Source organism: Cynocephalus volans, chromosome 8 (assembly GCF_027409185.1).
Source record: "Cynocephalus volans isolate mCynVol1 chromosome 8, mCynVol1.pri, whole genome shotgun sequence".
Lineage (NCBI taxonomy): Eukaryota > Metazoa > Chordata > Mammalia > Dermoptera > Cynocephalidae > Cynocephalus > Cynocephalus volans.
The window spans coordinates 111,169,064-111,196,262 of record NC_084467.1 but is presented as its reverse complement, the minus strand read 5'-3'; the positions used below and the strand labels follow the sequence as shown (position 1 = coordinate 111,196,262).

General features: G+C 44.5%; 1 protein-coding gene across 1 annotated transcript; it reads right to left on the bottom strand.

Moving 5' to 3' along the window:
- Window positions 1-17,095: 17,095 nt before the first annotated feature.
- PRR9 (proline rich 9) lies at window positions 17,096-17,422 on the bottom strand. The gene has a single exon (XM_063104014.1). The coding sequence runs from the start codon at window positions 17,420-17,422 to the stop codon at window positions 17,096-17,098; it is 327 nt and encodes a 108-aa protein (XP_062960084.1).
- Between the last annotated feature and the right edge of the window lie 9,777 nt (window positions 17,423-27,199).

Here is a 27,199-nt window from a genome sequence, read left to right as displayed (position 1 = left end):
TTTTGATTACAAAAGCAATGCATGCTTACTTAGAGCATTTATAAAAGACAGAATACATCAATAATAAAAATAACCTTTAGAATTGATTACACTGGTATTATTTTAGAGTATATAATTGCATATTTATGGTTTTAGAGACCACCTTTTTTACAAAACAGTAATATATCACTTCGACAGCATGTTCAATGACAATAATATTCTGTTGCATAGATATATCTCAATTTAATTAATTCTCTACTGCTAACTCACATTATTGCCTTTTTCTTTGCTCTTTTAAAATTGTTGCCATAAGCATCCTTGTACATCTTAGTCTGTAAACATCACCGATATTTTTCTCACGGTAAATTTATAGAAGCAGAATCCTGGGGTCACAGCACACTCATCATGTTTTATGTATGTGTAAGACACAGCCTCTGGAGGTAGATCACTTAGGATTGGATCCCAGCACTGCCACTTGCCAGCTGAATGGCCTGGGAGGACTTCCCAGGATGGCAGCAGTTTCCTCTCTGGTGAATGTGGGTAATAACAGTGCCTCCCTCATTGAGTTGCTATGAAATGCATCTGGCTCAATTCATGGTAAGGACTTAGCTCACAGCCTGGCCTGCAGTGAGCTCAAAACTCTTGGCAATTATCATTATTATTGTTGTTATCACTGTCAACTTGTCCTTCTGCAAAAGTGTCCCAGTTTAAACTCCCACAATCATTGTATGAGAGCATTTGTTTCCACACACCTTTGTCAACACTGGGTATTATCATTCCTTTTATTATTTCATTGTTTGCCAACCTGATAGGCAAATTGTTGCTTTAATTTTACGTCTTTAATTACTAGTGACAAACATTTTCTTGATGACTTTATTGGCATTTATTTATAGGTGAATTTCATGTTTATGATTTTTTTCTTGTTTCTGGTAGATTGTTTATCTTTTTCTTATGGATTTCTTCTTTAATATATTAAGGATATTAATCTCTTGCTGATCATATCTGTTCTAAATGTGTTTCTTCCCCAGCTTTTCTGTGATTTTTAATTTTTTTCTATTTGTGGATGCAGAAATTGTATTTTTTCTTGTTGCTCTTGCCTGTGCTTGTACACTTAGAAGCGTACCATGAGATCAAGTCATTTATATTTTTCCAATTTTTAATTTTTATAATACTTTACTTTTACCACTTGAATTCAAATAAAGTTAATTGGAATTTTAATAATTTATTTCCCCACCTTTTTGTTTAATTATTTCTCAATTAATTATTACATACTAAGTTATATATCCTTGGTTGGTTTCTTGGTAGTCTCCTCTGTTCCATTAATCTCTGTCTTTTTTATGCTTGTATTTTTAATTTTTTATAGCTTGTAAGATACTTTAATATCTGTTGATATGAGTTCACTTTCACTAATATTTTTAGAAAAGTTTTTAGCTTGATATTTTATGATCTAATTATTTCTATAAAGAAAATCGAGAAAAATTTCATCAGTTCTAACACTACTGATTTTGATTAGAATTGCATTCATTTTATAAATTAATTTAGGGAGAATTGACATTTTTACCACCTTTACACTTTTCTATCTAGAAACATAGACTTTCTCATTCAATCAAACATTTAAAAATAACTTTTTATTTTAGAATAGTTTTACATTTACAGAAAAGTTACAGCAATAGTATAGTGTTCCTGTGTACTCTGCACTCAGTTTTCCCCATTGTTAATATCTTACATTATCATAGCACATTTGTCACAACCAATGAATAAATATTGCTATGCAGTATTGTTAACTAACGTTCATACTTCATTTGATTTCATGAATTTTCTCCTAATGTCCTTTTCCAGTCCAGCATCTCATCCAGGCGACATTAGTCGTCATGTCTCCTTAGGCTCCTCTGGACTGTGACAGTGTCTCAGACTTTACTTGTTTTTGATAACCTGAACTGTTTTGAGGAGTGCTGCCCAGGTATTTTAGAATCTTCCTCAATTTAGTTTTTCTCATGACTCAGTGAGGCTTTTTTGTTGTTGTTGTTCATGGTAGCTAGGGCAAAAAGGAAACCAGAATAAATGACAGCTTTTTGTCTTCCTCAGAGAAGCATCTTTTTTTTTTCCTAGGGAATATCTACTGGTGGGACCTTACAGAAAAGGCATTGACTGACATGGAGCACCAAGTCCCCATGAAGAGTGTGCTAACACATACAGAAATAGTTTTTTATGGCCACCTTTTACTAAGACTTGGATAAAATCCCAGGTCAACACATAAAGTTTTAGTCCAAGGAAGGTCATATTTTGAGCAGCTGGGCTGCTGCATTTGACTGTTTAGTTTTTCAGTCATCTAACTTGTCCCATGGCTAGGACTTAGAGGAAAGGAGTGGTAGATAGCAAATTTCTCAGACTACCTTTCCCAGTGTTTAGGAGCAAAGGCTTAGAGTCAAACTTCTTGGGTTCAAATATTGGCTCCCCCTCTTCGCTAGTTCTCTGACTTTGACATCCCTACAAGGTAGAGTCCTAATCTCAAGATGGAGAAAATGATAGCACCTACTGAAGGAAGCCGTTGTGTGGATTACATGAGATGGCACAACATAAATTATGGTTATTGCATAAGTTAGTTAAGGTAGTCATTATTCTTTCAGTCAAGTCTTCTGATGGGCCTGGACCCCTGAGGATTAGAAGTTACATTCTCAGATATGTGCCTGAAGCTGTTGAATATATTTGCATATGTTTTGGAAACCAGATGAGTAGGTAACAAGGTTGATAATCTAGTATGGAAATTGAGAAGTGCTCTAATCTAGATGGAAGGCTACCTGCCTCTGAATGGAGCCAGGCCTTCAAGCCACTCACAGGAAAGCTTGGGTTTTCTGTAGGAGACAGGTTAGAATCAGCTCTTACCCTTACAAAGGTCCGTTGCTGAGTCCCCAGTCTTTTGCCTCACAGCATGAGCCGATCATTTTGTCCTGAAAACAAAAAGTTTGCTTTGTAACAAAAAAGCTCAGCAAGGCTCCCCTAATCGTGAACTGATGACTTCTCTCAGAACCCCTTTGTTTTGAATTAGCTGCAAAATGGTCTCCTGTCACCGTCTCCTTTGCCACCCCTTCTAGGACAATGCACAGGTTTGCTTCACGGATTTATTGACTCAACTGGATTTTGGAGGAAGTTTGTCAAAGATAACCATTTCATGAATGATCAATTGATGTTGAGTCATACTCTGGCAGTAATCAGATTCTAGGACCTAGTCCCTTGAGGCTGTACTTGAATCATGATGTAGAACTCTATCATGTCTTTCAATTCTGCATGGAGGAAGGCACAAATCCATTTCATCTAAAAATGTTACTGTATTATTAGCATAATTATGAAGGGGATCCTAAAACACTGTCATATTTACTAATACTTAAAAATGTCCTATCACTTAAAATATTGCAGTTGTATTGAGGTTTGAATGTTGCCAAATATTAAAAGACTGAGCTTATATAGTGCTTGAACCCATGGCTGATTTTGACATGTACAGAATTTTATTTGTATTTTTGGGTTCATGCCTGGGCTTGGAGTCACTGTACCGATTCTTTGATATTCAGAACTTTTTGAGCTGGACAAAAGGTTTGTGGGCACATACTTTAATACCTTCATTTTATAAATCAGGAATCTGAGAGCACAAAATTCATACTTACCATGAATTAGAGGCCAAACTGAAGTGAAGGTCCTAAGTCCAGCTTCTTTTAAGTCACAGCTCAACCATATTTTCAGTGAATTCACTTCTTCACCCACCTGGGCAGAGCTGCTTGCCCATTTCCTCTCCTGGCCATCTTTTAAGCTAGACATTTCTCTAACATCATATGTCTTTCAGCATGTTGCAGTTTTTTCCCGTCTGTTTCTGCATCTGCCTCTCCTAGCATGCTTTGAGGCCCTTGAGGCAGTGACCTTGTCATATTATTTTCTGAATTTCTAAGGCCTGACTCAATACCAGTCTCAGAAGGCTTCCATTAAATGCTTACTGAATGAATAAACAGATGAATGAACACCTCATACCAGCTGGATGAGTAATCTTTACATTTCTAATTAGCAGCAAGGCATTCTTTATACCAGGGATTTGCCACTAGTCTGTAGTGTGGAGCTGGAGATTGGGCCTTCTTCTCTTGGGACCTTGTACTTGGGTGCTCTGGGAGGGATCCCCTGTTGTTTCATACACATATGGGTGATTTCCCATTCCACATCTCTGTTGACTCCTGCTTAGAGCCCCAGGCTGTCAGAGATAGATGGGACCTTAAAGAGCACCTAGGACAATCTCATCCTTTCACAGATAAGGGATCTGAATGGACCTTGTAGCCCCAGCTCTTGTACCTTCCCCACAGCTGGTCCCCAGAGGGTGTCAGCTGGGCATGATGATTTGGTTTCATACGAAGCTGAAGCAGAGTGACCCTTTTATACAGTTTGAGGCTGCGGGTGGAATAGTCAATGAGACCTACCCACCTTTTTTAGCAACATCTGGGGCTGTGGACACCGAGATGGATTTGTCACCTGGAGATTCTAGTAGAACTATTGATAATTACCAGCCGGTCCTCCTTGCCTCCTCACATCCGGTCCCTCCTCACAGCCTGTCAAAAACACCTTGCACAACTGTCCTCTTCTTTCAAGTGCACTTGGGGCCATACTTTCCATGAGTCAGCTCCACTGAGCTGTGTCATCAGAGTGTCACCTGGAGAATGGACAGCTGGGGTGGGGTGGGGATTTGCAGTGTGGTGGCTTAATGAGCAGGCTCTACCTGCTGTGTGCACATGGGACAAGCCCACATTCTGGGGAGTCTGGCACCATTCCTGATTCTTGGCCCCCGCTCCACCTCTGACCCCAAAATTCTTGCATTTGAAACTGGATCAATGTAAATGTGGGTGATGGTGTTAATGGTGGGTATACGAGTGCAAGGCTGCAGTGATATAAGGACTGGAGTGTCAGAATCAGTGTCTTAGCTCCAGTCTGGGTTAGACCTCGGTTTAGTAATCAACACATGACTGGAAAAACATTTGCCATATTTTGGACAGGGCTCTTTAAATGTGAATAAATTAGATTTTTTCAAGTGGTATTTTGTACCATATCTGGAAAGTCTGGAAAATCAAAGTCTGGAAAGGGTTAGGATGAAGGTGCATATGATGGGTACTCTTAGCATGCAGGGTCTCCTGAGTCCACGGGTTCTTCCTCACCCCTCAAACTGGGGATGACCTTAAGGGCAGGCCTGTGTCCCTCTACTCCCTCTGGAGAGTGTAGAGCTGTCTTTCTTCTTATCTTGGGGTCTCCACGAGGTTAGCTATGTCTCATCTTCAAACTGGGGGTTCCTCAATGGTAAGAGCTGAATTGTCAGAAGGGGGCTTCTTATAACACCATACGAAATCTACAGACACTCAGGCTATGGATCCAATGATAGACAAAAATGGGAGGTAGAGGTGTATTACCAGTGGGCAGAACTGTCATTTTCTTTCTGCCTCTGTGGCCAGCAGAGCCTGTGCTTCTGGCCAGGCAGTTGGCAAAGGGCAAAGGGGATGGGCCCAGCACCTGGAGTCATAGCACTGGCTCTGGGGGAGGGCCAGCTCTGTGCATGTGTGTGTGCGGGAGATATGGTGTGAGACAGTGCAGTGTGCTTAACTTATGCGTGTGAGGCTCTGGAGGGTCATGTGGAAGATGTACGTCCTCTTTCAGGAGAACATGGTGAGGCACAGGGACAGTTTGGGTTGGATAAATGCTATGGTGCAGCCCCATGTGGAATCTGACCATGGCCTAAAGCATGTTTGCTATTTGGACCTGATTCAGCTCCTGGTGTTAGAGGATCAGGCGGGGTTGCCTCTGTTAACTGGGGCATGGCATTCATGTGAGCTCCAGGTCCACCCCTGGAAGCCCTATAAATGGAAGCCTGGGCTTCAGTGGTGGCTTCTCTCCTGGTTTTGGGAAGCGGCTGCTTAGCCATGCTTCTTCTCACTAGCCTGCCCACTCCCAGACACCTTTCATTAAGGCCTCTTATGTCCCAGAGTAGGTCTGATCTGGGATATTCTTTGAACAGCAAGCCAACCCAGTTGCATCCGGAAGCCCCACAGACCATCGTTGCTTTGGTATCTCCTTTTTGCTTCTCATCTCCCTCCATTCTAGTCTGGCTTCTGTGCTGCCACTTAAACTACTTTGGTCAACGTCATCGGTGATTCTGTGTTTCTCCTAATTGCTTGCCTAAATTGATTCCCTTTTCTTTCTTGGATACCTCTCTCCTCCTTTCTTTCCAGGCTCCACTCTCCTAGTTTTCTCTTCTTTCACTGAATCTCCTTGCCAGCTGGCAGTACAGGCTCCTCTTCCACTGTCCAACCATGAGGTCCTGCAGTGTCCCTGGCTCAGTGGGTCCCCCTCCTCCTCTTCTTGGGTGATCTCAGCTACTCTCATGTCTTTAAATACCTTCTAAGTGATGACAGCTCTCAAATATATATATTTCTGGCCCCAAATATCTCTGAGCACCAGACTTACGTATCCGAATATCTTCTAGTCTTCACTTCTCTGTAAATGCTCCACCTTCCACCTAGCGGGAAAGGAAACCTGGGAGTATTTCTGCCTTCTTTACCTCCTTCATGCCACACACCGAATCCACCTGCTGATCCTATTAGTTATTCCTCCAGGATACTTAGAGGTCACCCTCTTCTCTGTGTCTCCACCACTTCCATCTGCCTTTTTCGGTCATAAAACATGTAACACGTCCTTTCTCTCCTGCTTTCATGCTTGTTCCATCCATCATCCATCCTTTATCCACTTTGCAGATGGAGACATCTTTTGAAGCTTCGAGTTAAATAAAATGTCTCTTTGCTTAAAATCTGTATCATCTAAACGTGAACGAATCTAAACATCATATATGTGTTGTCTGAGGTCTGGTAGGATATGTGGTCAGGTCAGTTTATTCATATGAACAAGACTACATAGAGGTATGTATGTATTCCTCTTGGTCATGATGTTCTCACCCCAAGATAGCCTAATTGTCAGGGGCCTGAGACCCGTCAGTGTCTGACATTGTGCTTGGCTTGGAATAGGTGCTCAGTGAGAGCTCAGTAAATGAATAAATGACCTTTTGATGTCCTCTAGAATGTAAAGTCCACAAAGTTGCACTTTTGGCCCATTTGTTTACTGCTGTACTCTAGTACTTAAAGGAGGGACTGGCATATAGTAGCTGCTCAATAAAGATCTGTTGACTTAAAGAACAAATAAATGAATGAGAATACAATGAGTAATCTAGATAAGCTATGTCATTCTAGCTATTTAGAAATCAAAGGTAATGTGCTCATGTCCAAGAACAGATTCTTTCAGGATTCCCTCTCACTCTAGCATCCTGTCATCACCATCATTATGTAACCCATCATCTGTTACCCTCACCCCAGCCACACTCCCCACGATCAACCCTGACCCTACACTCCAGAACCCTAAACTCCCCTCTAGGCTGGTATTATAAAGTAAGTTGCCAGACTCTCACATAGTCCCTGACTGACACAATCTCAAGGACGTAACTCAAATCATATATTCATTTAACATAAGGAGTTATCCACAGGTGCATCACCCTCTGGATGGGTGACGTGTGGGAATACTTATCATTCCCTGCCCCAGTATCTGAATAAACTCCTAAGCAGTAGATTCAGTTTTAGAGATAAATATAATAGTCCTCAAAATATGATTTTAAATATGACAGAATGTATCATCAGAGATCTTTTTCCTTGGGTTAAAGCATGCATTTTTAGACCAAGATTACCAAGATTATGGGCTTTGAAATCAGATGAGCTGGATTCAAGTCCTGGCATTAGTACTTAGCAGCTGGATAATCTTGGTCAAGTCTTTAAACCTTTCGAGTGCTCAGTTTATTTACTATTCATTCAACGTGTATTCTCATTTATTGGGATCTGATGGTGTGTCAGAGATTGTGGAAAATGCTGTGCCTCAGAAGTGCAGAAGTAGGGGAGAAGTGGTCCCAGTACTTGAGACATCACTGCGCAACTGGCCTGGCTGGACCTTCCCACCCCATGCCTCCTCTTCACGTTGTTAGTCAGTATGAGCTCTTCCCGATCCTCAGGGGCATTCAGCATTGTTGCACACTCTCCCCTTCTTGAAGTTTCTCTTAAATTGTTGACTGCTTCTTCTCAATTTTTTTTTTTTTGGCTAAGTTCTCTTCCTTTACTCCACCTCTAACTGTTGGAGTTTCTCAGGACATTTTGTTAGGTCCTCTTCCCCTCTCAACCCATATTTTATGGCTGGATGCTCTATGCACATCCAAGACTTACATGCTACCCCTATGGTGATGGCTCCCAAGTGTAGATCTCCATTCCTGACTTTTTCTTCAGCTTCTGACTCATAGATACAAATGCTTTCTTTGTATTTCTATAGGCAACTCAAAATTAATAGTTTCAAAACTGAGCCCCTGGTCTTCTTATCTGGACTTCCTCAATCCTATTCCTCCCCCAGTCACCCACAGCTCAACAAATGGTGGCTGCTGCTATGCAGTGATTATTCCTGAAACTTGGACTATGGCCATGGTGCCCTCAGTGGCCCCCCACTCCTCTTCTTGCTTGCTTGCTCTAATGCATTCTCCACAACTTTAACTAGAGTAATATAAAAATATGCACATCTTACCACGATACTCTTCTGCTTACAAGTCTTTCACACTTCATGTCTCTCTGAGGACTAAAGTTAAAATGTGGCTTTAGAGGACTTGTAGGGTCTGGCTCCTGTCTGCAAGCTTCCTGTCACACTCTCGGGACATATCTCCCTTCCCTCCCTATCTTTGTATCCTATGCAAAGAGCCGGCTTTTCCCATATCAGAACCTCCAAACATTTTGCCTTCTCTCTGTAATTTTTTCTTCTTCATTTCACCTGGGCCACTCCTACTATCTTTCCAGTTTCAGGTTAAATTTTATTTTCTCATAGAAGATTTTCCTAACCTTCAGTCTAAATTAGGTTCCCTGATTCATCATTTTATGTACTATGGGACTTTCCTTCATTGAATGTAACAAAATTTAAAATTATTTATTTATTTTTGTGCATATTTCTTATACTGATTGTCTCCTCCACCAGAATGCATGCTCTGAGCACAGGGACCCTGCCTGCTTGTTTGTCGGGTTGCTTGATACCCAATACCCAGCATAGAGCTTGGCATATCATAGGCGCTCAGAAAAACATGTTGAATAATAGGTTAATGAAGGAAGTTTATCTTGATATCAGACTGAGTTTTACCAAATGGGAAGAGATTTATAATGTTAACATCAGCATTGGAAGGTAATGTGGAGAGTATGTACATTTTAAGCATGATATAGACTCTGGAACCAGACTGCCTGGATTTGAAACTCAGCTTTCTCAGTGGTTATCTGTGAGACCTTCAGTAAGTTGTTGAATTTCTTTAAGTCTTAGTTTATTGTCTATAACATAGTTGCAATAATAAGACCTACTTATTTTGATTGTTATAAGGAATATAATAAGAATAGTTAATATGCATAAAGTGCTTAGAAAATATCTGCTAGGTAGTATTTGCCATTATCATTATTATCATTGCTATTTCTTCTGCTCTCTACCTGGTATAGGAATCACTCTGTAACATCTTTGGCAAGCAGTTTTGCAATTGTAGTGATGGGGAACTTTCTGCCTGAAATCTCGAGTTACTTCTAACAAAATTCTAAGCTATTTATTGTAGGACTGGCTTCATTAGCATGTAACTCTTTGGTGATTGTAGCTCTCTGCTAATAGTAATACTCTTATTAACCCCTCACATTTTACCAGTTACTAAATGCTTTCGCAAATATTGTATTTCATCCTGAGATCAGACATCTAATAGTTGTGTGGATGGGTGATCGTAAGTTCAATCTTACAGAGGCAGAGATGAGGCTGGAAGATCTGCCCAAGGCCATGCAGCCACTAGGTAACTCAGGACCTCATTATAGAAAACCTCAGAGGGCGCTGCTTGTCTACTGAGGGTGCGTAAAACTATCCATTCAGACCAGTAAAAAAATGTAAACATTTTTCTATATTTCTTTTTATCTCATCCTTTAAGGTTGTCTATATTTTCTGTTTGCTTTCTATCTTACATGATGTTAAGACGGTAGTGCATGTCTATTGTTTCTAAATAAAACTTTCAACTCTTTATTAAAGCATGCATTCAAAAAAGTGCACATTTCCTAAGTGCACAGATCAATGAATGTTTACAAACTGAGCCCTGCCAGGTAAGCACCCCCCAGATCAAGAAACAGAATATGACCAGCAACACGGAAGCCCCCCAACCCCTCTGCTCCCTTCCAATTACCACCATCCTATGCCCAACACAAACATAACCATTATCTTCATCTCTACAACATAGATTTGTTTTACCAGTTTTTGTACTTTATAAAAATGATATAAATGGACCCATACCATGTGTTTATGTTGAGCCATGTGAACAGTGTTTGACCTCCATAATTGGCAATTTTATATGGTTCATCCTAATGCTTTTGTATCTGCTTTTTTTTCTGCCCATGTAATTTGTGTTTGGGAGATTCATCCCTATTGTTTTGTGTAGCTGTTGATCATTCATATACATCGCTGCATGGAATTCCATTGTGTGAATATATCACAATTTATTTATTTGTTGATGGGCATTTGGGTTGTTTCTGATAATGTGGCTATTATGTATAATACTAAAATGAACATTCTAATATTTGACTTTTGGTGACCATATGCAGGTCATACATCTAGGAGAGCAATTGCTCAGTCATTGGGTGTGCATACATTAGGCTTCAGTAATTACTGCCAAAGAGTTTCCCAAAGTTGCATCAATATGCACTTCCCCAAACTCACCAACTCTTTGCATTCTGCCTTTTTAATTTTAGCCATTTCAGTTGGCGTGTTGTGGTGTTCCACTGAGGTTTTAATTTGCATTTCTCTGATGAATAATGAGGTGAACACCTTTTTTATATGTTTGTTGGTCATGCTGAAATATTTTTATTACCAGGGTGTGCAACATAAAATCTCTTGAGAGTTGGAGAGAGTAGGATATTTCCTCCACTAGCTTAGACTACTTTTTTCTTAGACCACTGTGGGGGAAGAAAGTTCCAGTCTTCTGGTGCTGTGATGGGGGAAGGGGAGTGGGGAGCAAAGGGAGAGGGGAGGCAAGGACTTCCACTCTTCTTCTTTGCCAGGGTCTGCCCCAGGTTTGAGGACAAGCTTGTTCTGTGCCCAACATCCAGTTCTCACCTTCCCTGATGTGATGTTCCTGGACCTGGAGCCCTGGTGCAGATGTCCCTTCAGTAACTGGTTGACCAAGGCTGTTTCTCTGCATTCAGAGAGAAACAAAACCTTGTGTTAACCTGTAAGCAATTCAAATGCAACAGTAGGTAATACTTAAAAGATTTTTAAAAATCTAGTCTAAACTTCCTATAACCTTCTCAGCTAGTCACCTGGCTTCTGCTTACATACCTTCAGTGACAGTGAGCTCACTACTACATGAGTAGCCCATTTCTATCTGCTGGGCTGTTTTACTCCTAATATGAGCAGAAATCTACTTTTCTGTGACTGAAGTCATTGGTCCATGGTCTTCCCTCTGGGATCACCAAGAATAAATCCATGCCTCTCTCTTTAACATTTGGAAGGTCTGAAGACAGCCATCAAATGCCTCCTAAATCTTCTCATCTCTGGCTGAAGTGGCCCATCCTTCAGCCATGGCTCAGATAACAAGGTACCTGGAAGCCTGGCTCTTCTGCTCACATTCATTTGGGTGGACTAAAAGTTGGTCAGTGTCCACCTTCAAATGCAGTTCTGGAACAAGGCTCCAGAGACCGTCTGACCTGCAGAAGTCCCTGGCAGCTGCTGTTCTCTCTGTGCCAACACTCATCCCCGTCCCCACATGGCTGGCTCCTTACTCTCATCCATGTTTCCACCCAGACATTCCCTTTGCAGATGGACTTCCCAGGCTACCCGACCTAGAGAGCACCCTTCTCCCCAGACACCCTCTCATCACCCTGATTTATTTTCTTCACTCTCTTATTTAGGCACTGGCTTACCTGCTTTTGTCTGTCTTCCCTTCTCATGTAAGCTCTGGGAGGCAGGGACTCTAGTTTACCACAGTATCTTTAGTGCTTGGAACAGTGCTTGGCACATAGAAGACTCTTAGTAATTATTTTAAGGAAAGAACAGAGGTGGTGGAGTCTAGATTTGGGTCCTGGCAGTCTGATCCCTGAGTCCATGTTCTGACCCATTATGCAATTGCTCCCACCCTAGGTAATGCAACTCTGTCTTGCACACACAGCCTCCCTCCCTGCTCTGTTAGATGCCACATTCCTGCACCCTTACCTCTGCCAGCACCCAGCACTGGCTGGCCCTGTGTGTGCGCTGTCTCTGACTCAGGCTAGGCTGTGTGTGCTCAGCAGAAGGCGAGTTCCTCTATGGCCAGTAGGTGGTGCTGTTGGGAAGAGAAGAGGGGTCCCCGGCGGCTTCTAAAGGTGGGCAGGTTGGTTATGAGCCTGTCTGGGGAACAGGGCGATGGCGGAGCTTGAGGTGAAAAAGCCCTGCCAGCCCACCCGCCTCTTTTTCCAGCCATCTCCAGATGTGAGGAGGGTGTCTGTGGGAGAGAAGGAAGAGCAGGAGTGGACGAGTGGGCCCAGGCATCCTGAGGTTAATGATGGCAGCGAGGATGGAGCAGTGGGGATATCTCCCAGTGTACTACCTCCCTGGATCAGGTCCTGCTGGCTCATGCTCATCCAAGGCCAGCCCAGACACCTGCCTGTTGATCTAGTATCCCTCACCCAACACACACCAGTGCAGAATGGGGCTATGGAGGGGGCAGGCAGGGGGCACTAAGCCATCTGGGCTCACTTTCAGTTTTCCAGAAAGGGCCCTTGGGCTGTAAAGGCCTCCAGCATGGAGAACCTCTTCTGCTTTCCCTCTGTGATCCCACAGCGCCAAGCACTATGTCTTATACGTGCAGGTGCTCAATTAGGGCAACAACCATCCCGGTTTGTGCCTGACTGAGAGAGTTCCCAGGATGCAGAACTTTCAGTGTTAAAATTGAGACAGTTCCAGGCAAATCAAGGCCAACTGGTTACTCTATCAATAAAAGAAGACTTTGGCGACCCCATAGCCAGCATCCTCTTTTGTCCCTGCCTCTGGGGGCATGCTGGTTGGCCAACTGTGAGAGTGTCTCAGACCTCAATGTGGTTGGCCTCATGAAGTCAGGCAAAAAGCACAGCAAGGCTGGGGAGCTGCCATCTCAGGCTCTCACGCTGATGGGAGACATATGTCATTTACACATTTATAGGCAGCTGTGAGGGCTGCAGACCCTCGGGACCAGGGCGGGGGCATGGAGCCCAAGCTGCAGTGGCAGGGACCTCCCTGTATACTTGAGAAATGGGTTTGACATCATGGAAGCCTTTCTGGCAGAGGTGGCTGACAGAAATGGGGGAGAATCCTGGGCGGGACAGAGGCAGGAGCAGGAAGAAAGGAGGCTGCAATGGGTTGTCAGGTGCAACAGCAGGTGGGCCACCTGGGCATAGAAGAGAAAGGGGAGAAGCACGTTAAGCCCCAGTTGGGGAGCTTGAGTTTGAAGGCAGTGAGGAACTACTATTAGAAGGGGCTACTCAGGGCTGAAGCATTCATGGGCCTAAAAAACATATTAAGAAAACTCCAAGTAATTGGAGCCACTTCCTATCACTTACCTGTTCTCCTTTCCTTTAGCTTCAAACTGTGGTCACACACTCTGCTGGTCCCCAGGTGTTTGGGCCCCGCAATGATTCCCCCAGGAGTTTTCTAGAGGCCAGTGGAGCATCCTGTCTCCTGGCCTGGGGGCCAAGTCTTCTGAATCTACCCTTCCCTGGGAGGCTCCCTATCCCCCAGTTCTTCCAAGGAGTTAGTTAGACTGGTTTCAGAATTAGATTGGGGGGCCTGGTTGTCACCCCCTTGCTTGCACACCTACAAGTCATGGGACACAATGCATCCAGAGGCAGCTCCTGCCACCATCAAGCAGATCTCATTATAAGAAAGTTCTTACTCTGTCCTTTGGCACTTCACAAAAATCTCATCCCTCCCTCACAAAAGTACGTAAAATATTTGAGGACAGTTGTCCTGCTCCCTCGGGAACTTTCTTCTCTAGACTAGATATATTTCAACAGTTTCTGATATGCAAGTCTTCCAGATGACCACTCTGCTGGCCCACTCCCTCCCACACCGTTGCGCACTCCAGAGCCTGGGGTGAGGCCTTGGCATAGCAGGCCCTCTGTATATACCTACTGAGTGAATGGGCGTATCCATGTCACCGTCCTTTGAGCTCTTGGCAGTTTGAATTTTTTCCTTTTGGCATGTGGAGCCCCCCACATCTACTATCGTCACCTATTGAGTTAACTGCCAACTAGAACCCCTAATATCTGAGATTCTTCTTGGTAATGCCCCATCCCCCTTTCTGAAAGGTTTCAGCATAGATGCAAACAGCTGGGGGAGTCTGGCTGCCACGTGCTTGGTCCTAGTTATGCCCATGGCCTCCAGGCTTTGAAGCTGTGGCCCAGGGTTGTGTTATTAGGGCCCAGGCCCCAGCAGCAGGACCTGGGCAGGGGCTGGGTCAGAGCTCTGTGAACATGAGGAGGTGTGAGGTTCCATGATAGCCAGACGAAGCCCTGCTGGTGGCTTGGTGTCTGTTCCCCTATCTGCGATCTGCAGGCTGGTCCCCTCTCATCTACTGAGGCCTACCCTGTAATCAGTGGGTTGTTCCTCTCTCTGCTCATTAGCCCCATGGTTCTTCTCAACATCTGGGTGTCTGATCTTGGACTCTAATCTATGCAAACCTTTAGTGACAGAGAACAAAGACATTTCTTGGTTTAAGACAAGCTGGAGGAGTGTCTGTGAGCCTCCCTCAACCCAATCAGAAGCTTCACTGGTAGGAAGCGCTCTGCAGGCTGGGACCCTGGGGAGCAGCTGGGGCTCTGGGGAATAGCTGGCTTCATCCAAGGTTGGAATGAATGAGAAAACCTATTCCAACCAGGCAGGGAGACAAGAGAACTGTGATTTAGGCATCTGGAGATGTTCAGGGACTTGAGATGTCCAGGAGGCTCTCAGAAAGGTGCCCTTGACATGTGTGGCCTGAAGAAAAGACAGCTCTTAGCTCTGTGCAGGAACACTAGCTGCCTGGTTCACCTCCATCTCTTCAGTGCCTGGCACTTGGTGGGTACTTGGTGGATGAATGAATTAATGAAAAGACAGTTTCTGGAAATCTCTTCTGTGTGCCATGGGCAATTTTGTTATGCAAGCAAGAGCTCTGTTCTGGAGTCAGAGAGACTCAGGTTAGAATCTTGACTTCACCACTTACTGGCTTTATGAGGCCAGACAAGTTCCCTAACAAAAGTCAGCACATGATCTTCCTGAGGCTGCTGTCAGGATTCCCTCAGAAAATGTGCACAGAGCTCAGGGCTTGGCCTGAGCTACCTGAAGACTCAGTAAGTGAGCAATGGTTCCAGGTTGCCTCTTGAAATCTTCCCCCCAAACACCCCCAAATTCTCTCTGGTCTTAGAAAATCCCTAAGATTGAGAGAGTGGAGTGTTCCAGCATCAGAAGGCCCTCATTTCAGCCAAACAGCCGAGACATTGGGCTCCACACAGCCTTCAGGGAGGGGCTGCCCTGGCCCTCCACCTCCTATACACATGGAATGAACAGGGAGGGGACCAGGGGATGGCCTTGGGAGCCCCTCCCCGCTCAAGAGGCTGACACTTGTATGCTTCCTGTGGGCCTGGGTCGGACCTCAGGGCCCTGCTGGGGAGGCAGCCTTTGGCTCTGCCATGTCAGTCCTGTGCCTCCTCAGCCTTCTCACACAGCTAGAGCCCATAGCCTGAGTTTCCTCTACAGGTGGAGGAGCCGGTTACCCTGGCTGCCTGGCTATTCTGAAATCCAGCCAGATGGCAGGGCAGACAACTTTGGTCCTTGAATCTGTGTCTATCTCAGAGGTGTTCTTAGTTCTCTCTGACACGGATGCTTGCAAGTGTCGTGGATTGATGTGGGACCTCTCTTCCATGCATCTCCCCTCCTCCCCCTTTCAGCACTTTCCTCTGCAAAAAAAGGATCAGAGAGGAAAGGAGCTGATGTGGAAAGGACCCTGGATCTAAAGTTTTGAGTGTGGGCAGGTCCCAACTCCTTGCTAGATTTTCTCATGTGTAAAGTGTGTGCACAGGTGAGCCTATGTGTTGTGGATGGGGTGGTCCAGGTGACCTTAGGGAGGCCTCTTTCAGCATTGCTGTTCTATGCACCTGTGGGCTCTCTTTTTTTCCTATTCTAGATTCCCACCCTGTTCCCCCAAAAGATTACAATCCTCGCAAGGACAGCCGGTGGTTGGGTGGTGGAGAGGAAAAATCACACGTCAAGTCAGATATCAGCCTTAGGATCAGCTTTATTATGTATTTTACCTTCACCAGGGAGAAGAAGGCAAGGAAGCTGGAGAGCAGACCAGCTTGCATCACACAGATGCAAAGCACACCTCTGAAGACTGTACAAAAATTAAGGGCCCCAAACAGACCAGCTATGAAGGACAAAGATGGACAAAGACCCCAACATCCCATCATGTCTTTCCTTGTTGGTTGTTTGGATTCAATCATTTACATACTTTTATTTCATTTTTTAAAAGCACAACCAACATTCCAATGTTTAATCATTTGCTGTTCTTTTTAGAGTGCAGAGACAAAATTACCCAATTTTCAATTTTTGCAACACCACCAAACTCTTCTCAACATCCGTGGTGGTGATAAGAGCAAAGTCCATTGGAGTTCAGTTTGTTTTGAGGCTCAAATGAGAGCCTGACACTCTGAAAGATGAATGAAGGCATCCACAGCCAGGTGAATTTTTGCCCAAGGGAGCCGTGCTAGGCTTCTGTGGTCTCCTCTGACAACCACCCATTCCTACATTTGAGATCTTCCACCGGACTGCTGAGAACAATACATATTCACAGAGGTTGATGAAATACAGAGAGAACTGTCTTCAGAGACACAGATTAAGTCCTGGAATATTGAGGAAGCCAAGAGCAAGAAGGCACATTGCACACAGAGGAACTCACAGGAGAAGGTCACCAAAGCAAGGGCTGGGTTGGGTTTTCATCTGTTGGCCATCTTCTTGACTCCAGATGGCCTATGACCAGCTACTTTCCCTTGCCAGGGAGTGAACACTTCTCCTGGATGTTCTGTGGGCAAACCTCCACACACTTTGTCTGGGATAGCTCCTGGCATGGCTCCACACATGGAGGTGGGCATGGGTCTTGGCCTTGCTGTGGGCAGATTTCTTGATTTAGCTCCTGGCACTGAGGAAGGCATACCTCCTGAGCTTGTACAGGGCACTTCTCTTGGCAGGGTTCCTGGCATGGGGGGAGGCACACCTCCTCAGCCTTAGCCTGGCACTGCTCTTGGGTCTTTTGAAGACATGGAGGGGGTGCACATGGCTGCTTGCACTGCTGCTCGCTAAAGGACATCCTAGGGTGATTTGCACAACCTGAAACAAACATAAGATTTGAAATTATCTGCATTAAAAGCACCAGGCTGGAAACTGGTGAAGAGTTGAGAGAGGGAGTAAGGAGTGAATGATTATTAACCCTAAGAACTCACTTCTCTGCTGCTTTTTATCTCTTTCTTTTTTCTTTCTCTCGTTTTTGTTTTTAAAGATGACTGGTAAGGGGATCTTAACCCTTGACTTGGTGTCAGCACCACACTCTCCCAAGTGAGCCACGGGCCATCCCTATATAGGGATCCGAACCCGTGGCCTTGGTGTTATCAGCACCACACTCTCCCAAGCGAGCCACGGGCCGGCCCCTATCCCTTTCTTTTTTCTATCCCTACTTCAGCTCCCTCTGACACCTGTCTCCTGGGAATAGTCTCATGGCTTTTGTCTGGATATTCCTAGCCCTGAACCCCAGTCCTACCACAAATCTTTTCCTTCTTTTCTATTTGACTAATCCTTTTGAAAATCAGGTGCAAGAGACTAGGTAGAATACACAGAACAGTTTGAGAGGCCCAAGAAATGGTAAACCACTTTAAAAATCAGTAGAAAGTACAGTCCAGGGGAAGAACAGAACAGTAGCCTCCCAAAGACAGAGCAGAAGAGAGAGACAGGGCATAGATGTCTCCACTTACCTGATCTTCAAAAAGACTCAACAAAGGACATGGACTGCAGAGCCCAGTGAGGGACTTTTATATAGTGCTTGGTCCAGCCCCTTGCAGGACTGACTGACCACGTGGGCAGGTCCTAACTGTGGAGTCACCACAACGAGCTTCCTCTGAAATTGCCGATGGTTTGAGTCACTGCTTGGGATGCCTGTTAATCAGACTGCATTTTGGCCTCTGGGTCCTCACCAGACCTCTGCAGGGAGGGGCTCCTCTCAGATCTCTCTCATCAGAGGCAACAGGAAAAGAATGTTCATAAAACGTTATCTCAGTCTGTTAAACCAGGGTTGGGAATCCTTGTCTGCCCAAACTGGTTCAGGAATGTGGTGAGAGATAAGATCCACCTTGTTCATCTCGTCCTCACTAAAGGCCTGGAGTTTGTCTGGGTCAAGGGCTTGCATGGCCTGTTTCAGAGATTTGCACTCGATGCCTCTTCATCAAGCCTAGAAGTCGCACTTTCAGACCCAAGGAAAATGGCTTGTCTTGTGGTCCCAGTCAAACAAAGGGCCTACAGCCTCCTTGAGAAAGTGATTTTCTCGCATGGAGATCTTGAGAGAAATTGGAGTCATTTGTTTCTCTTGGATTGTGAAGTGGGTGGAGGGGAAGAGAGAAGGGGGAAAGGCAGGCAAACTTCCTCTTCTCAACCTTGATTTGTGACTCCCTTCTGAAAGTGGAGTCACAGAGTGACCGGGAAAACAGGTTGAGACAAAGTTAGCCTGTCTCCTTGCCTTCTGGAAAACCTTTTCTTAGAACTCAGGACAATAAAAACCAGGGGATGAAAGGAAAAGTTTCAAAGCAAACACACCCAGTTTTTTCTACCTCCAAGTTTTACCTGGGCTGTCACTTTTACCTGGCGTGCCCTCCCTCTCTGTGCCTGTTGAAATCCTAAGTATTCCTCAAAGCTCCTCTCAAGACTCCCATCTTCCAAGAGCCTTTCCTGGCTAATCTATACTGGAAACGAATTCATCTCTTTTGAAGTCCCACAGCATCTATTGTTTGTGCTATTTATAGGACATTTACTATTGCTATTAGGAATACCAGTTGTATATGTACACAGTCTTATTATTCCCCTGGGTTGTAAATTCCTGGAGGGCAGGGGCTATGCCATAGGTACAGTAGGTGGGAGATGATGGAATGTAAATGATTATTGATAGAGTGAACGCATTAAGGAGGAATGGAAACGGTGGATGTGGGAAGCAGCTGGGAGTAGAGGAAGATCTCTTTTAATTGAAAATGGGAAAAGATTCATTATGAAAAAGCCCCTACTCCATAAAGTATTGATATTGTGTCTGCTTGCTAAAGTTGACCAAATTCTAGGGACTTTAAAAGTGGTGATGTTCCTCCCCTTCCCAACTTGACGTTCAAGTCACACCCTTACCTTGAAGAGGTAGGTTTAGGTCATTTCCTAAGAGAGGTATTTGGCCAAAATTAGAAATGCCTTCAAATGTTTATGTAGGTTTTGGATGCTTGATACCTGAAAAGTTTTTAAAATATGAGTTGGGGGATACCAGGTGGCATTTTTGGCCTTTAAAACTGGTGCCCACCATCACGGGCCCCTTGGTTTCTGGTAGGAGACAGGTGGCTGAGTGGGGAGGGATTTGGAATACCTATGGGTGTATCTGAAGATCCCATGGTCCCAAGCAAACAAAGGGCCTACAGCCTCCTGGAGAGAGTGATTTTCAAAGCAAACACACCCAGTTTTTTCTACTAGAGGCTTCTTTCTTAATGAATTTTTTGCCATTTTCAATTAAATGAGATCTTCCTCTCCTCCCAGCTGCCTCCCACATCCACCCTCTCCGTTCCTCCATTAATGCGTTTGCTCTGTCAATAATCATTTATTTTCCATTGGGTGTATCTGAAGAGACAAGGTTATTTGGGAATCTGGGACCTGGGTGATCAGGTGTAGGATGTGAGGCTTTCCTCCTCCTTTTACTTCTTTTTATCCTTTTTTTTTTTTTTTTTGGTCTCCTGCCTTCGTTTCTCCGCTCCCCCCTTGTCTCTTTCATCTTTTCTGTGGAATGTTGTTTATGAGACAGAGCATCTCTCCTGTGTCCTAGGGGGCAAGGGATTCTCCGTCACTGAGTTTATTAATTCATTCTTTCAGTCATTCATGGCTCTGCTTTTAAGAGGCTCACAGTCTCATGGAGAAGATGGGAAGAGGTAAGCCCCCATACTCCAGCAAAGGCCCTTCATTGGTCTTGGGTGGAAAATCATGGAAGGATTCTGGGGGAGGAGGTATCTGTGCTATGTCTCACTGGACAGTAGGAATTGCTCAGGCAAGGAGGGTGTGCAAGGGCATTCCAGGCAGCCTCGAAGGAGGCTGTTGAAGTTCAGAGGTCAAAGTGAGACAAAAGGAGAGACTGAGACTGACTTAGAAAAGGGGTGGGTGAGAGATTGGGGGAGGAGCCTTGCTCAGTTGAAACTTGCAGAAGTTTCCTGCAACAAGATGTGTGAGATGACCTAGCTGATGCTGCATACTTTTCTGTGGCTTTGGTTGAGCCCGAGGACAAGCAGACTAAATAGGAATATGCAGAACGATGGAGAGACCAGATCATGTTCTTGTGGAGGGGGATGAACCCAGTTAGGCAGAGCCCAGAGTTTGACTCTTCTCAAAGGACTCCTTGGCTATTATTCAGTTGATTCATGACAGTGGAACATTCTTGAAATTGACCTTAAAGTCCTTCTGTGGTAGACAGAATAATGGCCTCCCAAAGATGGCCATAACCTAATCTCTAGAACTTGTGAATATGTTAGGTTACTGTGCAAAAGGAAAGTAAGGAAAGTAGGTGGCAGATGGAATCAAAGTTGCTAATCAGATGACCTTAAAATAGGGAGATTATCCTGGATTTTCCAGGTGGAACCCACGTAATCACAAGGGCCCTTAAAAGTGGAAAAGCAAGCAAAGAAGTCAGTGTCAGACTGATGTGATGTGAGAAAGACTTGACTGACCATTGCTGGCTTTGAAGACAGAAGGAGTCCATGAGCCAGGAATGCAGGCAGCTTCTAGAAGCTGGAAAAGGCAAGGAAACAGATTCTTCCATAGAGCCTCCAGAAAGAAATGCAGCCTTGCTGGCACTTTGATATGAGTGCAGTGAGACCTGTGTCAGACTTCTGACCTCCAGATCTTTTAATGGATTTTTTGTTGTTTTAAGCCACTAAATTTGTGGTAACTTGCTATAGCAGTGTTAGAAAACACCTTCCCGATGTCTGAAGCTCATGGGAACTCTGGAGGAAGGATGTCTCAGACGAAGAAATGAAATCTCATTTTAGCATTCCCTCATTTAAGTATATTCTTACTTGTCATGTCAGAACCTTCAGTCAAAGACTAGTTTTTGGTAAAAGAAACCCTAAGATGCATGGAAAAAGAACTGAACTCAGGATCTCATTAACCTAGGCTTGACTACTACATAGAGACTGTGCAATATTGGGTAAGTGAATTAGTTCCTTGGAGCCTCAATTTACTCTTGTTGAGAAGGGAAAATACTATTGCACAGATTTCTTGTGAGGAATAAATTAGAGAACATATGTACCAACACTTAGAACCATCAAGCTACTTACAGAATGTTAGCACAGTCTGAATTGGTTCAGGACTCACCTCCTCCATGAAGCCTTCTTTGATTCCCTCCAGTCGTTCTTGTGCTCTGTCCCCTCAATGCTTAGTCATTGACTTGTACTTTTCTACTCACTGTGATGCATAGACAATGTACTGCACAGAGGTCCAGGATACCTGGCTGTGTCCCTACCAAGATGTGTGACCTCAGGCAAGTCCCTGACCCTCTTTGGCCTCAGTTTCATCATCTTTAAAATAGGAAAGTTAGACTTTCAGTCAGGTCCATTCTATCTCTGACATTCTGTGATACTATAAATGTGATCATGAATGATTAGCCTGGGTACCTATGTGATTTTGTGTGTGGACACAGATGTGTGTGGGTGGGCTTTTCCTCCTGATTAGATTATAATATAGGAAGACCCAGTCTTCTGCCCTTTGCATGTGACAGTGGCTGAATTACCTTAGGTCATCTGTCTTTTCCTAGGTACAGAGTGGGAATATTTGGGGTCTGAGCCCTCAAAAATCAACATTCGTGACCCAATATCTGGGGCTGTGGCTTGGACAGCTTTAAGAAGACTGTCCCACCCAAAATCTTAAGATAAGGTGACTAGTTTCTCTGACCATCCCTACCCCTCCAGCAAGATTGAGGCTAATCTGATTTAATGCCACCTGAGATTTAAGATTTTAGACTTCTGGAGCTGTCATTATTGGGAGTCAGGGCATAATTAGACAGGGTCAGCAGAAGAGACTCAGGTATGTGCAGGACATTGCTTCTTTTTTTCATTCCCATCAAATAACTATCTCCTTTGTTCAGATCGTAAAAGTTCTCAGACTCCTCTGATTCATTCATCTGCATATTACAGGGCAATGGCTCTGATAAAGCTGAGTGGGGCAGAATGCGGCTCATCCCGTTTCCTGGGGAGCAGGTGCCTCTGGGGAGCTCACTGAGCTTGTGAATTCCTAGGGGAGAGTCCACCATTCCTCTCCCTTCCCTTGTCCTGTGTCACCTACACAGGGAGTCTGAATCAGAGGTGTGGGAGGAGCTGTGGGTCACAGGACCTTGGGGCCAAAAGGGACATGAGAGGCTACCTGATTCCACCACCTTGTTTTGGCCCCAGCATGTGCTTTAAACAGTAGCACGGAACTATTTGCTGATTGAATTTTTTTTTTTTTTTTAAGACAAGGAAACTGAAGTGCAAAAGTGTTAAAGGCCTTGTTCAGTGTCACGTGGGGAGCTTGTGTCTGGTCTGGATGATGATCCGTGTGGAAACGTTTAGGAGACCATTATATTGGGGATTTTTTATAAGCTTCAGGAAAGCAACAAAGATGCAGACCAGCGAGGGGTTCTTAACAGATTTAGGGTCATGAGGAAATATACATATGTACACGCTTTCACCTTCGGGGGTTCAGGGACCCCAGGTTAAAAGCCACTAACACAGACAGTAGGGAGAAATGATGTTCTCAAATGGTTTAGGTTTGCTGTTGGTCTTCAGCCTTTCCACTTTTGAGTCTGGTTCTAAATTGGGGTTAAAAATTCTAGACACTCTAATGACCACCTCAGTGTGACTTGCACTAAGTTGTTTCCCTCTGCGGACCTTAGTTTCCTCACCTAAAGGGTGTTTTAAATGCCGCATCACTATGATACTCTGTGATGCAAAAGTCTCCTCTTGGCTCTTACTGTGGGCCCAACTTGGGAACGGGGTGAAGAGGACGGTTCCCTAACTCTATTCACCTTCAGTGTTAATTCTCGTTCTCTCCTGGAATTCCCCTTTTCTCCCTCGAACCTGCTGCTTCACACAGCAGATGGCCAGAAGCTCCCAATGCAGTAGGTGACAGGTTATAATAGGTAGTCGAGTGTTACTGGCATCTCGGCTTTCTAAGTGCCAGGCTTGGCATAAGTCCTCTCACTTCATACCGCACCCTCATCCCTTGGTGGGAATTTTCTTTTCATTCTTCAGGTGAAGAAACCGAGGCCCTCCTTTCACCCTGAGGTTCAACAGCTTACTCGGCCGCACAGCTGGTTAGTGCTGAGATAAGTTTGAATCCATGTCATGTGATGTCAGGCCCTTTCCCTTTACCGTGCTGTCTTCCAAGGTGAGAAACCTGCTCCAAGGCAGGCTGCATCTCCCCGGTGAGGTGAAGATGAGGGCTGCCAGGATCTGCATCATGTGGCCTAAGGGGAGAGTGACCAAGGGAAGGACCATGGGGAGGCCAGGCTGCCTTTCTTTCAGCCCCAGGCCACCATATCCAGCCCCTTGGCCCTTTCTTCACTGACAAATTCTGGAGATGACTCCCTGCAGTGAGGTTAGTGAGCACTGTGGACGGGGCTCAGTTCAGAGCCACTTCTTCCTCTTTTGACAAGTGCCTCCAAAGCCACTGAGCATCTACTCATTTATTGTCACGCAATGTCTGCTATGTGTGCCTGTGTCTGGCTGTCTCTTCTCTCAGAGCTTACTGTCAAGTGGAAGAGTCAGATTACAAACAAATGACCAGGATATGGTGTGATAGATGTTACGGGAGAAGAAGGCATGGATGCTCTGAGACCACAGAAAGGGGCATCCAACCAGCCTGTGGGAGAGGGATGGGGAAGCATTTTGAAGCAGGTGACCCCTGAGTTGAGTTAAAGGATGAAGATTTGCCTAGATGGATCATTCAGAGGAGGATTCAGTGGAGGAAGGAAGAATGAAAGAAGAAAAGCAAGTGTAAAGTCGTGAAGGTCAGAGATGCTCTGGTGCGTGCCAGGAAACGCCAGCAGTTACCTCTTATGGGGCTGCCAAGTTGTAGAAGGAGATGGAGGAGGAGGGAGGGGCTAGGCCCTGAAGACTCCCATATGACAGGTTAAGTCATTTGAGTTGTTTTCTATGCAAAGGGGAGACTCTTAAGGGTTTTAATTAAACAAGAGAGTGCCATGTCTAGATTTGAGTTTTAGTAAGACTGCCTTGGCTGGCTTTTGTTGAAGTGAGGACTGGAGGAAGGTGGGCTTTGAAAGCCAGTTAAGAGGTTTGAGTGGTGTAGGTGAGAGATGTTGAGGAAATTACTGGGGGAAAAAAGCCATGAATCCTCAGTCTGAGAGAATTTCCTTTGAGTCTGGGAGAGAACACATAATTCTGGAGGTGAGATGTTTGAGGTTTCATGCACCTGGAAGACAGGTGCAACTGACAATATCCTGGTATGCATTTTATGATCAGCCTGTATCTCAGAATCTTTATGTGTTTGATGAATGACTTACTGTGTGTATTTACCCATCTGTTTATTTGCTGAGCCTCAACAGCTGTGACAAAGCAGCAGTTGTGACTTATTATCAATAAAGCCTTCCAGAATGCGCCTGTGCTTGTGTCTCCGAGCTGGAATCTTTGGTCATGTGGAAGCAGGATAGGAAAGATAGGGCAGGTTGGTAACTGGTTACTTCCTGCCATTTCCCCAGGTGCCACTCATATGTGGGGGTGGGAGACGCAAGAAAATGATCTCTAAGGTTCCTTCCAGTTTCAAAGCAAGACATTCCTGTGTTTCTGTGCCCAGCCTTTTCATAGCTTTGGCCCACCTGCTGGCCAGTCGACCCCAGCTAGCCTGGTTTGGGATGGCTTAGAAGCCCTTTTTAAAAGGCCAGTTGTACTCTGCCTGATTCTTGAGAAAATGTGATGCAAGGCGGTCTGTGGGGAGTCTCTTTCTGTGACCATCTTAATAGACCCTCAGAACTGCTTTGCCATGAAAGGAGAGGGCTTGATCCTGCCCACCTCATTATCTGTGAGCCATCGAGCCAGGTGCTGCACGGGTTCTTGTGGTGCCATTCTCAGTGCTGCTTATTTATACAACCCTCTCCATTTTGGGGCAGAGCCCTGGTGACTGCCGCCGGGGCTGGGGATAATTATGGCATTCCGCAGGGAGGTGGTACCTCATCACGTTCTAGCCATCTTCCCTGGAATTGCCTTTGATCCAGCTCTTTGCTGGGAAAGTAGCCATTAATAGATGTCTATCTCTCATTTCATTTGCATGGAGAAGCAAGAACTAAATTGGCAATGGATGGTTTCATGTTCTCAGAGCTGGCCTCCTCCCAGTCTGTGCCCAGAGTTCTCAGAGCCACCTGGGAGGGCACAGGCCCCTGACCCATACACTCAAGGAGCCCCCCAGAGGCCTGGGATGAGATCTTCCACCTGGAAACGACCCAACGTGAGGTGCCTTCTGCATGGTGCAGGCTCCCTAAGATGGTCTCCCTTCCTTCCTTTCTTTTTGTATACTGAATAAAAGAAAGGACTGTGGGGGTCTCTGAAGTATTCATGATTATTTTATGAATTATTTCATGATTTTCCTATTACAAAACAAATAAAAGCATATTAATGAAAATCCAGAAACCAGTGAAAATAAAAATACTAGTTACCCATAACTCCATTGTCCTAAAATAATGAGAATGTCCACAAATTTTATTCTGTTATATTTACATTGTCATTATTGTTCACAGAAGCTTTTGGTTAAAGGTAATTTTTTTATGCTCTACGTTCAATTGAGACCTTTCTTCTTTCTCTTTAATACATTTCAATGGCTGCATAATGCTCCATCAATAGGTCCAAGTTTATTTAATCAAACCTTGTTAGATATTTAAATTATTTCCAAGATACATTGATAATGACTTTTATTTATATAGTTTCCCGCTCTCCCCATTTTGAAATTATTTTTCTTTGCATAGTTTCTATGAGGTAGAACCATTAGACCAAAGAGTTGAATCATTTATGCTTTTTAAAAAATTTTATGTTTTAATAGACACATTGTGCTTTTGATACACATTCCCATATTCCCCAAATTGTTTTCTAAAAGGATTTTTGTCCATTTACACTCCCACCAACAATGGCGTACTCTGTCATACTGGGATTTTGGGACTTGTTATTTAAAAGTGGTCCTTTAACAGATGGAAGAGGATGTCACATTATTGCACTATTCTACCTCTCTCTCTGCCCCTCTCTCTACACTCCCTCCTTTCTTCTCATCTTTTCCTCCCTCTCTCCATCTCTCCTCTTCCTTTCTCTATCCCTCATTCCCTTCCTTCCTTTTTTTTCTTTCTGATTTTCTGTGAGATGGAAGGATTTCCCACCTGTTATCAACAGTTGACCACAGTCCCCCAATGCCCTAGACTTGCAGAGGTTCTGTCATCCAGCAGGTGCTTCTCTGTAGGGTGCTAAGGTGTGAGTGCCAGGCTCCCATTCTTGTCAGGAGGCCTTGAGGCCCCAAGGCCAAGTTTCCACATCTGGAAAATGAGGCGGTGGCTTCTAGAGGCCTGTCTTGCTCATGTGTTCTAAAAGCCTGCTTCTGTAACTAGCTGATTGTACAACCTCAGTCTGGGGAGAGTACCAGGTGATTTTCTTTGACACATTTTGGACTATCTGAACTCACAGCACCCTTTGCTGTCCTGAATCATATTCTAGACTCAGAAGGATGGAAAGCTGTTTATGTGCCATGATTCCATAGGGAGCCAGTTCAGATTTGGCCTCTTTTATTACCTGTTATTATGACATCGGAGAATCACACACTTATTTCCACTTAAATGCTG

Excerpts from the sequence above, each read along its gene's own strand:
- PRR9 (XM_063104014.1), bottom strand. The coding sequence starts at position 17,422 with ATGTCCTTTAGCGAGCAGCAGTGCAAGCAGCCATGTGCACCCCCTCCA.